Below are 12918 nucleotides of genomic sequence, written 5' to 3' on the forward strand. Positions count from 1 at the left end.
GACCCTCGTACAATATCTTCTTATCTCGAATTAATTAAAGCTTATTCCTTATGGTTTTTATTTGCTCTGTATTTATCAACATTTCCGGCTTTCCGGCTTGACTTTGCTTATGCCTAGTGTTGCTTTTATACAGGTAAAAGGTGCATGACAGACCTCATCGCGATTTGATTGAAAGTACATCTAAGGATTCATATTATTTTTGTGAATGAGACGTTGGTCTATAAATTCCTTTGGGAATCAAATTTACTCATAAATATGAATATAGAATTCTATATTTCACCATAATCTTTTCAGTTTTTTTACTGATTTGAATTTTCTATTCCCTAAACATTAATACAACCTAATTATCTTATAAAATCAATGATTAAAACCAAATTTGAATTAGGCTTCGATTGGTCTTCATCCAAATACTTATCTACAAATTGTCACAGTTATTCAGAGTATTCGGTACCAAGTCAAATGACATATGAGTGGTTACACCATCCTCTTTTCGATTTCGAAAAGTCAATGAGTTCGCTCGAGCCTTCCTTCCCATGAAATGTCGTTCTACCCACTTCAGCAAAGTCAGTACCGAATCCGTTGATGGTAGACGATGATCCGCAGCGGTTTTGACGAAGTCCGAGTTTGTGATACGGAAGGTCCTGGCCATACCTTTGAGGGACTGAAATTACAAAGGAGAGAGATCATGGTGGCTGGTGACAAGATTCCATATTTCTGTACGCGCAGATATCTTCTGGAAGTTCTAAGCTTTATCACTTACCACCAAGGCATCTTCGTCCGTTAAATCGTCGCCAGCATATATGATTTTTATCCTTTCACTCCAGTCAACGCCGAATGCCGTTCTCAGAATATAAATTGAGGCGCGACCCTTATTCCATTGTACTGGAGGTCTAGCTTCCAAGGCACAATGAGCCTCTGTTGCGCGGAATCCATACTTTTCAATCAAGGTACGAGCTTTCTCGATCATAGCTGGCCTGAGTTCATTAGGTGTCTCTCGGTAGTGGAATGTTAACAAAGGTCCTTTATTTTCTACCCAGGCACCATCTCGGCATACCTAATATTTTGAAAAGATAAAAGTAAGTCGAATCCCATCAGAAGGAAAAATAACGGAGTACTTACAGAATCCTGGAGTGCCTTAAGAAGTAACCTAACTTTTTCTTCGTATTCATTTGGCATTGGGTGAACAAATTTGCTGTCGTTAGGATGTAGAATTTCCAATCCGTGGTTACCTGCGTATGTGATACCTTCGATGCCTACCATTTTCTTTACGTTGTCAACACTTCGTCCCGAAATGATTGCTACATAAACATCTGAGTGATTCGATAGTTTGAAGAGTACATTCTTAGTTTCCGGTGATAAGATTGCCAAATCTGGATGAGGTGCTATCGGAGCCAGAGTACCGTCGTAGTCCATCAATAAAGCTAACTTATGATTGTAGCCAATGTACCTACAACCATCAAAACCATGTCAACCTATTTACTTTTTGAAAAACGTAAAACTTACTTCAGCAAGTAGTCATCGAAGTCGTCTATTGAAACCGGTTGCATTGTAGTTGTACCAACATCGTCCACTTCCAATGTTCCCATTGCCTTTAAAAAGCTCCTCATCCAATGATTGACATCACATTCTTTCTCACGAGACCTTAATCGACTCATTCTTAGAATTCTTTCGTCTTCGGAGATGGTCAACGCTCGATGAATCACTTCTGAAGCTTCGGTTACTTCGTAGGGGTTGCACAGCAATGCTTCCAACATCATTTCACCTGCGCCTGCAAAGGGTGATATAACTAAAACCCCAGGTGATTCGTTGATCTGGCAAGCGACAAACTCCTTGGCGACCAAATTCATTCCATCTCGTAATGGGGTAACTAAGCAAACAGCAGCGTCTCGATAAAGGGCAGCCAAATCATCTTGGGCGACATAGTCATAGATATAACGAATAGGGGCCCAGTTGGCTGTAGTGAATCGTCCGTTGATTCGACCGACCAATTGATCCATTTCCTCCTTGAGCTCACGGTATTCCTTCACATCTGTTCGTGAAGGGACTGAAACTTGCAGTAAGCTTACGTTACCTCTGTGTTCAGGATGCAGTTCCAACAGAGCTTCAAATGCTTTTAACCTATGAACAAGTCCTTTTGTGTAGTCTAATCGATCAACTCCTAAAATAACCTTTTGTTTCGTTTTTAGAACTCTTTTCGCTTTCTTTGCTAATTCCTCAAATCTTTCGAATGGAATACCAATAGGAAGCGGACGAATCCTTACTGATCGGTCACCCTGCTCAACCAACAAGTTATTCCGATCAACACGACATCCCAGATTCCTCTGACAACAGTCCACGAAGTTCAGGCAGTAATCCTGAATATGAAAACCAACCATATCACAACCCAGGACTCCTTGAAGGATTTCATCGGACCACGGGAACAATCTGAAGATATCCCATGGTGGGAATGGAATGTGCATGAAGAAGGCCAGTTGACAGGGGAGTTTCTTTTCTTCAGCCTCTTCACGAATCCAATTGGCTGCCAGCATTAGGTGATAGTCGTGGATCCAGATGATTGGCACAGCGTTGGGATTTTTCTTATTCTTGTGGCATTTTTCCAAAGCTTCAATTGTCTTGGCTGCAAAACACTTGTTGACAGTTACGTAGTTCCGATAATCGCTCGCGCTGAATGCTGCTCGTCCAGGCATTGAGTGAAAAAGTGGCCAAAATGTACCATTACAACATCCATTGTAGTAGCTATCGAATGTGGCGGGGTCTACGTTCACTGGGACGACCTACGTAAAAAAGAAAAAAATTAGATTAGTATGGTTGACGAAAATATAATATTGTGGGAAAATTTTGAGAAAAGTTCACTAAAAGATCAGTTGGGTGTCAACTGATCAGCAACAAACATCTAATTAATAATAATAATCGTTGGCACAACAATCCATATTGGATCAGGGCCTTGAAGTGTGTTAGAGCACTTCATTCAAGACCGTAACGGTATACTACAGTAGACTGTAGGAGACAATGTGATCAGCATTGCGCTCGCCCGAGATTATTACCTAGATTTGACACAGGTACTCATTCACAGCTGAGTCGACTGGTATCCGACGTCAAATCACGATACAAAACCCTCTGCCACCAGCGAGATTTGAACCGCGACAGCCTTGTGCTCTAACCACTTAGCTATCCGGACACTAATTAAATTGATTATATTGAGACCTTTAATAGATTTAGGAAAGATAATTTTGAATGTGTGTAGTAAAAAGATCCTGGAGGTTACTTTATGAACCTGCTGTGCACTTATAATCCCACGCTCATATTCGCACACGGCACGGTCGGGTCTGATCGCCCTCATCGAGTAAATGGGGAAGGCAACCACTTGAATGCAACTAGCTGAGTACGTGGAACCCTCTAATCCGTGCATTTTTTGACCGGAAGCGGTCCTAAGCCCTCCACCTAGATCTACAGAAAACCATGCTAACAGCGCCACTCGCTGCCAGGCCTAAAGCAGCCACAAAGTCAGACTGTGCTTCGATTTCACTGTCATCACCTGCTCACTGTGCAAGTGATAAGCTCGTAGCGGCGAGACAAACACAAGACGGACATATACTAGCTACTAGCATTCGAACCTAGAGCAGCAAGATTGCGGGGCTGACGCTTTGTCCGCGCTGTCGACACCTTGGCCCAATCAAATCTACAAAGATTCAAAGAACGTATTTGTTAGCACAACCGATGAGAAGGTTTTCTAAATACATCAAGGCGCCGTTGGTAGACCTGGCAGTTCAGAAACCCTACTGCTCTTCTGGCGCTAGATGGGATCCTTTTACTCCTGGCCGTTAGACCATAATCCTCTCCAGGACCTTACTAAAGGCGTGAGAAGAAATATGGCCCCCGAGGATTACTCCTATCCTCTTCTGGTGGCTTCAGGAGCACAACAACTCTGGCAGTCTTCCAGAAAGCATGGAAAAAAATCCTCTCGCAAGCAACACTGAGAAAGAATCTCTCCACACCCCGGCCCCTCTCTTCAGTGCGATCGCCAGAAAACAGCGAAGGCTCGGACTTCGGAAACAGCTCACCTAAACAAGCACAAATACTATTACGCCATTTCAGGATAAGTTTTCTATGTCTTTATCTGGAGGTGGATGGATCTGGATCAATGAATGTAAGAAAGAACAACGTCAGTCGATGACTGTGAGTGAGCGCCACGCGCTAGAGCTCCTTTATTGTGGCAAAGTATGAGACGTCCAACAAAGTACGGCTGTGACAAAACGAATGCCGTCGGAGGTATGAAAGTCTTGAGGCCAGGCTATTGGAGATGATCATCGAGCATCTCTTGGATGAAAAGGGGGATGCATCTCTAGGTGGTTTGCTAAGGAGGCTCTTGCCAGAATAGGATTGGAGGAGTATTTTATGCATGGGATAATTCAATCTAATCTGGGAGGTAACCACTTGTCCAGAGCTGTGAGCAGAAAGATACTCCAGGGTGGCAAGTGCTCAGGTTGATAATGCCTACCGATATTGGATAGGAGCGGGGTGAAGGTTGTCGCGCATGCCAACGAGTTGGTGGGGTTCTGGAGTCCTACAAGGTACATGGTCTCAATATACTGTTGCACCTCCTCCTATGGACTTCCACATTACATATGCTGTAGCGTGCAGTGCTGCCACACTACATGAATCCGGATGTATGACATTGAAGCCCATGGCCATAGTAACACTCTAGACGAAGTGCCTTGGGAACTCTAGGTATTCCTAACGGATTATGCCTCACGCAAGCCGAGTTTCACGAGAAAATTGCTTAGGAGTTTCCAACCCGGGTAGAGTATAAGACCGGCGACGTGTTGCAGGGTTATAATACAGCATTCTTCACCAACGATGTCCGGATAGCTCATAATGCCAATCTCATCGGTGGCAGTGGAATTTATATCGTCACTTGACGTCGGATAGTCGACTCAGCTGGAAATGAGTACCTGACACAAATCAGGGTAATAATCATTAGCGGGCGCAATGCTGACTACATTGCATCCTACAGGGCACTGTCATAATAAAGTGTAACGCTACGACTCGGATCACTATCTCGTTGGCATGGTGCTCCAAGCTCGAATTGCGACATCACCTACAATCCCCTCTGACAATCAGGTGAGAGTGAATACTGAAGCCATCCACAACTCAGCCCTCCGCAACACTTATAAGAGGGAAATGGATGCCGCAATAACCACAGTCAACAGAGATCCTGGAGATGAAACATCAACAAATGATTTTCACAACCACCTGAAGAACGTTATTATTGATACGGCCACAAAGATACTTGGCACCAGTCGCAAAAAAGGTCGGAATGCTTGGTTTGACTATGAATGTAAGCTAGCAACGAAGAATGTTGCATACCGAGTAATGTTGCATTCTCAAAGAATGCGGGCACGCGCAGAGAATTATCACGAACTCCGTCGAGAGGAGAAGCGGCTTCACAGACGGAAAAAGGAAGCCTGGGAGAACCAACAAGTCTGTGAACTAGGAAAGTACAGGGAGCATCATCCTGCCAAGACAAAGAGGGAAATCTGATTTCTGACAAAATGGGTATATCGGAGCGATGGGTTGAGTATTTTGAACTGCTCAACAACCAAAATATTGAAGACGACGGACAAATACTGTCACCACAAAGTATAGGAGAAACAGCCCGTGCAATTCTTAAAAATCATAAGTCGTCAGGAGCCGATGGAATTACAGTCGAGTTGGTTAAATATGGAGGCGACCAGTTACACCAAGTGGTTCATCAACTTGTGCTCAAGGTATGGAAAAGCGTATCAAAGCCTGATGATTGGCAACGAGGCATTATCTGTCTCATACTTAAAAAGGGAGAGTTGCTGAGTACCATCTATAAGATATTCTCCGCTATCTTGCTAAGCCGAATAGTCATTGGCTCATACCAAAGAGGCTTCACTCCAGGCAAATCAGCAAAAGATCAGATTTTCTCTCTGCGGCAAGCGATGAGAAAACGGTTGGAATATGGCCATCAGTTCCACCATCTTTTCATTGACTTTAAAGCCGCCTATGACAGCATAGCCAGGGTACAACTGCACACGGCCATGAGAGAATTCGGTATCCTGAAGAAATTAATAAGGCTGACCCTGACCAATGTGCGCGGTCAGATAAAAGCATCACGACCACTTTCAAGACCATTCGAAATCAACAACGGTCTACGACAAGGGGATGCCCTATCATGCGTCCTCTTTAACCTAACCTTCGAGAAAGTGATCCGTGATGCTGAGGTAAATGTAAGAGGTATGATCCTTTTTAAGTCCACCCAACTACTGGCCTATGCTGACGATATCGACATCATGTGAAGAACCACCCACAAACTGCTTTCATCCAGATCGAGCAGGCGCGGCGCGAGATCTTGGGCTGCACATTAATGAAGGCAAGACAAAATACAGGGTGCGGCAGCATAACTTCCTTTTTTTCAAAACTCAATAAAAACTATTGTATGCATCGGAAAATATTTATTTATTTTTTATAATGTAGGTACATTTCTAAAGTTTTTATTTACATTGTTTTGAAGATCAAATCTGTTAGATGACGTCCCCCATTCTCCATACATTGCGTAAACCGATTTCTGGCGTTTGTCATGACTCTTGTTAGCATAGCAGGTGTTATGTTGGCAATTTCTTCTTGGATGTTGGTCTTCAAATCTTGTAGGATTCTTGGACGGTTCACATAAACACGGGATTTCAAAAAACCCCATAGAAAAAAATCACAAGGGGACAGATCGGGAGAGCGTGCCGGCCATTCCAAATCGCCTCTAATTGAGATAAGGCGCTCTGGAAAGTGTTCCCTCAAAACAGCCATCGATGCTCTTGAAGTGTGTGCTGTTGCACCGTCTTGTTCGAACCAAGTGTCCCCCAAATCCAAATTTTCTAGCCGTGGGAAAAAAAGTTCTGTAGCATGTTTACATACCGGTCCGAATTCACTGTCACTGTAACCTCATTTTCCTCAAAAAACCAGGGACCAATAATTCCAGCTGAGGAAATTGCACACCACACTGTGACTTTGGGTGAATGCAAAGGCTTTTGATGCAATTCTCGAGGGTTGGTGTCAGCCCAGTAGCGCATGTTTTGTTTGTTAACCGACCCACACAAATGAAAATCGGCTTCATCGCTAAAAAAAACAATAGCACCCTCGGGAACGACATCAAGAAGAAGCTCACACGCGTTCATCCGAGAATTGAAGACACGTTCTGAAAGTTCCTGCACTATCGCCATCTTATAGGGATGAAAATGAAGATCATCACGAAGAATTCTTCTCACAGAACGATCGGATAGTCCAAGGGCAGATGCGTGTTTGCGCGCAGAACACCGTGGCGATCGCAACATTGACGCTTTCACTGCTTCAATGTTCTCAGGTGATCTAACGGGCCGAAGAACTGGAGTCCCAGCTCTTCCTTTTGTCGCACTTGCAGTTTGTCTGAATGTAGTGACCCATGAAACAATTGATTTGCGTTCTGGGACGGGAGCCAACAGGGCAAAATTAAAGCGATTCCGAAATGCACGCTGTGTTGCAATAACCGAACATCCGCTTGAAAAGTAAACCTCAACGGCGAAGGCACGCTCCTCACTATTCCAACGCATGATGGCGACTGAACCGTGTCGGGACAAAACTTTACAGTATCCCCTCTTGAACGAGACCACTAGCGCTCCGCTATGACATCAACTACCTGAGTGGCGCGCATTTTAAAAAAGGAAGTTATGCTGCCGCACCCTGTATGAATACATGGTTCATCAAACGATTGTCTCATCTTCCTACATTTTATAGTGGGAACAGTAAAACGTAAGTCGACTATATTCTCATTAAGCGCTGACATTTTACCACCGTCACTGATTGCAAAGCCGTTCCCTATGAGACCATCGCACCTCAACATCGGCCGTTGATTGCCGTTCTGCGAATTGAGCCAACGAACTGGCCCGGTGGCGATTTTGTGAGAAAAAAAGAAGAAATGATTTTACGCAATTACCAACCATTCCGAATGTGGAAGAAAGAAACGATCCACAAAGTGGTTTCTGCTACTCTTGGGGTCACCAAGCCAGGTAGGCGGTACATCATTTGGCTTTGAAATGACAATGTTGAAATGAAAAGAAATGCCTCTACCACAAGTTTCTCAACGATAAAACGTTGGCCAGTTGGAAAATTTATAACAATGCCAACCGGGAAGCAAAGAAGGCGATCGCTGTTACCCGATCGACTCATTCCAAAAATCTTTACGATAAACCGGACACTTGAAACAATCGTACACAGGATATCCAGCACTTTTGTTGCGTTATTGACAAGAATGGTAATTTGTTTACCAATCGTCGAGCCGCGGCGGATAAATGGCTAGAATATTTCGAGCAGATTTCAACTGAAGAATTTACTCATCCTCCACTTCCACAATCACTGCCGACATTTGGAACAGTTCCACCTGTCAGCGTAACTGAAGTTGAGAAGGCGACATCGCATCTGAGCCCTGGAAAGCGAATTCTTTAATCTTAAGAAAATACAACAGTTCCAATATGGAAAAATAAAGGTAATCCAGCAGAAGGGTCAAATTATCGTCTGATACGGTTACTCTTCCATACCATGAAGATTTTTGAACGCATTCTTGATAACCGTATTCGCGGTATCGTTCAAATAACCAAATCAAGCCGGGTTTGCTAAGAACTACCGATGCAATACACGCTACAGGGTTACTCATTGAGAAACACCCTCTTTACATTGTATTTCTAAATTTCGGGAAGGCGTTCGACTGTATACCACATATGTATGCTTATCGACACCTAGTACCAGAAGAACTCATGCGGTGGGTTAAATTGCTCTACCACGATACGAAAAGTAAGGTTCGAAGTATGGCGAGTATATCAAAACCACTTCGTATCTCTGTCGGTATTCATCGTGGAAGTGCCCTTTCATCACTCCCCTTTGCTCTTGTTATAGATACTGTCATACGGGACATCCAACGTCCAGCGCCCTATACACTGCCATATTTAGATGCTCTTGAAGTAGCTGTGTTGAAAGTTAGAAAGGGCAATGTTTCCATAATCGTTCTTAAGTGGATATCTGGACGACCCCCCAAAGTTTTTTAAACAAAGAAAGCGCGACTAACTAGTCTAAAAATGTTCGTGAACCCGTGGCCATGCTTGCCCCTTGCTATGACGGAATTCCCAGAGGTTCAGGCTCCTAGTTCTCCTCATAAGCAGAGAAGTGCATTTGAACTAATACCGTCAGAATTTCGTCAGATAGTTCCGTTAAGAAAATATCCGATTTCTTAACAAAGAATTGATTTCTATGTTCATTGGCAAACGGGACCATCATCGGGTAGTACTAATGTCACTCTTGGACAACTTCAGTTGTTTGTATTTATAGCCATAGCGGATATTAAAGACAGACTAGTCCTCGTTCTATCTCAACCGTAGTGTCTTTGCGCTGCGTTTAACTAGGGACGGGCCTTTACATAAGTTAGTACCACTAATAGCATCTAAAAGAGACTCCTTTTGTTCACTTATTTGCAAGGATATGCGCCTTCTCTTGGTATTGTGGCATATTAGCAGGTTAGCTGCTCTTGCTATCTGTCATAAAGGGAACTAAATGCTGCAGCTTTTTCGGCAGTGTATATCGGTGGTGAGTAATGCAAGTCCAGGGAACATGAAAGTACTATAGTTAAACTATTTCTTTTATTTCAAGAGAGAGAAAATAATATAATAATTAAACATGTCTACATCTCCATGAGGTTGCGGCCGGAGGAAGAGAGGCTGGGTTTAAGTTTGATCATGGTTAAATCACTGGAAGCTAGGTCAGAACGCAGAAAAACCTGTAAACGCTTTTGACAATGACACTGGTTGTGGACCACTTTGATATCTTTTGAAATATGGAGGATTGTTGTGTTTAAATGACGTCAGTGCTTTCGTTCCTGAAGAAAGTTATCAAGTAAGTCACTTTGGTTGTTGCATGTTGATCAGCACCACACTTAACATTACTTGCTTTCGTTCTCTAAATATCTCGTTAGCGGTTTCAACTAGAATTGGATCGCTGCCTCTTCGGTACCCAAATCGAAACAACAAGTCTCTTAGGAATCTCGTTATATGGCATCAATTTAATTTTAGTCTTTCCAAGTGTCGATGTTTTAGCGACGCATTAGCTGGGAAAATCTAAGAGAAATTGATTTTCGCGTGGTACGAACTCCGCCATGCTATTAACATAACATTCGGGTCACAAGCCCAGGTAAAGGAGGCGAGTTTGAGGCAGCGTACTTTATACTATCATCAGTAAAACAAAAATAAAATGCAGTCGACGTGGCAGAACGGGTCCTGGTTCTGTCGAGAAATGGACAATGATTCTTGACGTATGGACGGCGTAAATAAGTTAGTCCGTGCAAACCAAATACGTGTCTACACGCTAACTATTGGCACTATAACTGGAAAGACCGAGGAATTCTGACTTTCCACTTCCACAATCATTGCCGACATTTGGAGTAGTTGCACCTGTCAGCGCAACTGAACTCGAGGAAGCAATAAAACGAATGAAATCGGAGAAAGCAACAGGACCTGATGACATCTCATTGAGCTAGGGAAAGTGAAAAGCTGGGACCCAACACTGTGGCTCAGTGAATTCTTTAATCGGGTTATTCAGGAGAGTAGAAGATCATCCGACTGGCAATAAAGTACCACAGTTCAAATATGGAGAAAGAAAAGTAGTCCAGCAGAATGTTCAAATTACCGTCCGATCCGGTTAAGATTTCCGAACGTATTCTTGACAAACTTATTCGCGAAATCGTTGAAATAACCGTGAATTTAGCTGGATTTGTCAAGAACTGTGGAACTACTGACGCAATACACCCTGCGTGGTTACTCATGGAGGAACATCGTGAGAAGCATCGCCCTCTTTACATTGTATTTCTGGATCTGGACATAGCCTTTGACTGTGTGCCACACGAATTCATCTGGTATACTCTACGACAACACCTCGTGCCAGAAGAACTTGTGCCCTGCGTTCAATTGCTCTACTACGATCCGAAAAGTAAAGTTCGAAGTGGGGCGGGTGTATCAAAACCGCTTCGTGTCTCTGTTGGTGTTCATCAAGGAAGCACCCTCTCACCACTCCTCTTTGTTCTTATTATGGACACTGTTACATGAGACATCCAACGTCCAGTGCCCTATATACTGTTTTATACAGATGATGTTTTCCTAGCGTCCAATAAGAAAAAATTATAAAGGACTATTGCAACAAAGAAGAGAGATCTGCGAAGACGTCCCCCGAGGCTCCCTGTGGCAGTAGGGATTGAAGAAAATCGGCAAAAAAATCGTCTGATTGAAGAATTTACTTACAGCAGATAGTAGAGGAACTACAATTTAACATTTTGAGAATGATGGGGTCCCAAGTCCGCATCAACCCAATGCTGGACCGGACCAAATGGGGAGCAACTTACTCCCTCTTTCCTGGTCCACGGACCCCTCGCTTAGGGTCCGCACCCAAACCTCACAGAAATGTCAAGTGATAACGGCTTTACAGTTTCTTACCAGGGTAGAGGCAAATCGTCAGACGCTGCCTCACCTCTGCCCTGGGAGCAGCGTGACCGTAGCGGCTCGCAGATGTTAAATGCTCGTTTATATAATTCGCAGAACAAGACATGACTACGAATTATATTGAGCTTCCGTATATCCTGCCACGCATTCCTCTGGGAGTACCTAGTTTCTCTACGCTTCAAGATAACTTCATATTTTCTACCGAATAAATGGATGGGGACACGAGAATCGGAAGGCATTGTAAGAACTGGATTCAGTACTCCCGGTTACTCTTTCAATGCTCTGTGCCCCCTCCCCCCATCCGTTGTTTCCCCATAGATCTAATCAAATTTTTCTATAAGCTGCTCTCATTGCAGTGCTTTGAATAAATATATTCAGGGGCTGCAATTTGAGTAGTGCATTTAGAGCTGCGCCAGATGTCGTGCTCATGGCACCAGTGATACCCAGACACACAGTTTTTTGCAGTGAGGCTAGTTTAAGGTGAAAACCTTTTTGTCTCATCTTAACCCACCACACTACGGATGCATAAACGAACATCGGCCAAATGATAGTAATGTATATCCACATTACTATATGAGGCCTGAGTCCCCATGTCGAGGTAAAGGTCCATCTGCACAGTCCATAAGCTGTGAGAGCTCGTTTCATCTTTACCTGATATTTCGCTTCTCTCATCTCAGGGAGGCAAAGTCCATCTACTTTCCTTCTTTTTATGAATAATAACATTGAGGTATTGAAAGGTTATCTCTGAGGCACCAACTGTCTATCAAATCAACGGCACGTTGTATTTTTCTACATACCGTTCCAAGTTCCCGATCAACAGCAAGCAAAGCCACGTCATCAGCATAAGCTTGAGCGTATATTGGCAAATGTTGCAGCTGGAATGGTAGAGAGTCGATCAGCATACTCCACAAAAGTGGTGAAAGCACACCTCCTTGGAGGCAGCCTTTCGTTGTTTCTGCAGTCAAATAGTGATCAACACCCCTCAGCGCACAGCAATCTTTGAGCTAGTATAGCATGGATCCACTTAATTAAAACATCATCTACACCATGCGCTCTGGCGGCATCACAAAGTTTTTGAAAAGGCGCACAGTGAAAAGCCCCTTTAATGTCCACGAACACCCCCATCGCGTTCTCACCATTCCAAGTTGCATCCTCTATCTTTGAAACCAAAGAATGAAGAGCAGACTTACAGGACTTTCCATGCTGATAAGCATGTTGGTTTTTTTTAAGTGGGTGGGACCTAAGTACGTTTCCACGAATGTGACGCTCCACCAGTCTCTCCAAACCTTTCAGCAAGAATGAAGTTAAGCTGATCTGTCTAAAGTTGTTCGGATTACAATAGTCATCTTTTTCAGGTTTCGGTATGAAGACTACCTTAACCTTTTGCCAA

At 43.5% G+C, this 12918-nt stretch overlaps 1 protein-coding gene across 1 annotated transcript; it reads right to left on the minus strand.

Moving 5' to 3' along the window:
• Positions 1-254: 254 nt before the first annotated feature.
• On the minus strand, positions 255-2770 carry LOC119661734 (alpha,alpha-trehalose-phosphate synthase [UDP-forming]-like). Its single transcript, XM_038071200.1, has 4 exons — positions 1504-2770; positions 1120-1447; positions 761-1054; positions 255-661 (listed from the first exon to the last, which is right to left on the minus strand). Exons 1-4 carry the CDS (start codon positions 2685-2687, stop codon positions 416-418), a joined length of 2052 nt encoding a protein of 683 aa, XP_037927128.1. The 5' UTR covers positions 2688-2770; the 3' UTR covers positions 255-415.
• Between the last annotated feature and the right edge of the window lie 10148 nt (positions 2771-12918).

Source organism: Hermetia illucens, chromosome 1 (genome assembly GCF_905115235.1).
Source record: "Hermetia illucens chromosome 1, iHerIll2.2.curated.20191125, whole genome shotgun sequence".
NCBI lineage: Eukaryota > Metazoa > Arthropoda > Insecta > Diptera > Stratiomyidae > Hermetia > Hermetia illucens.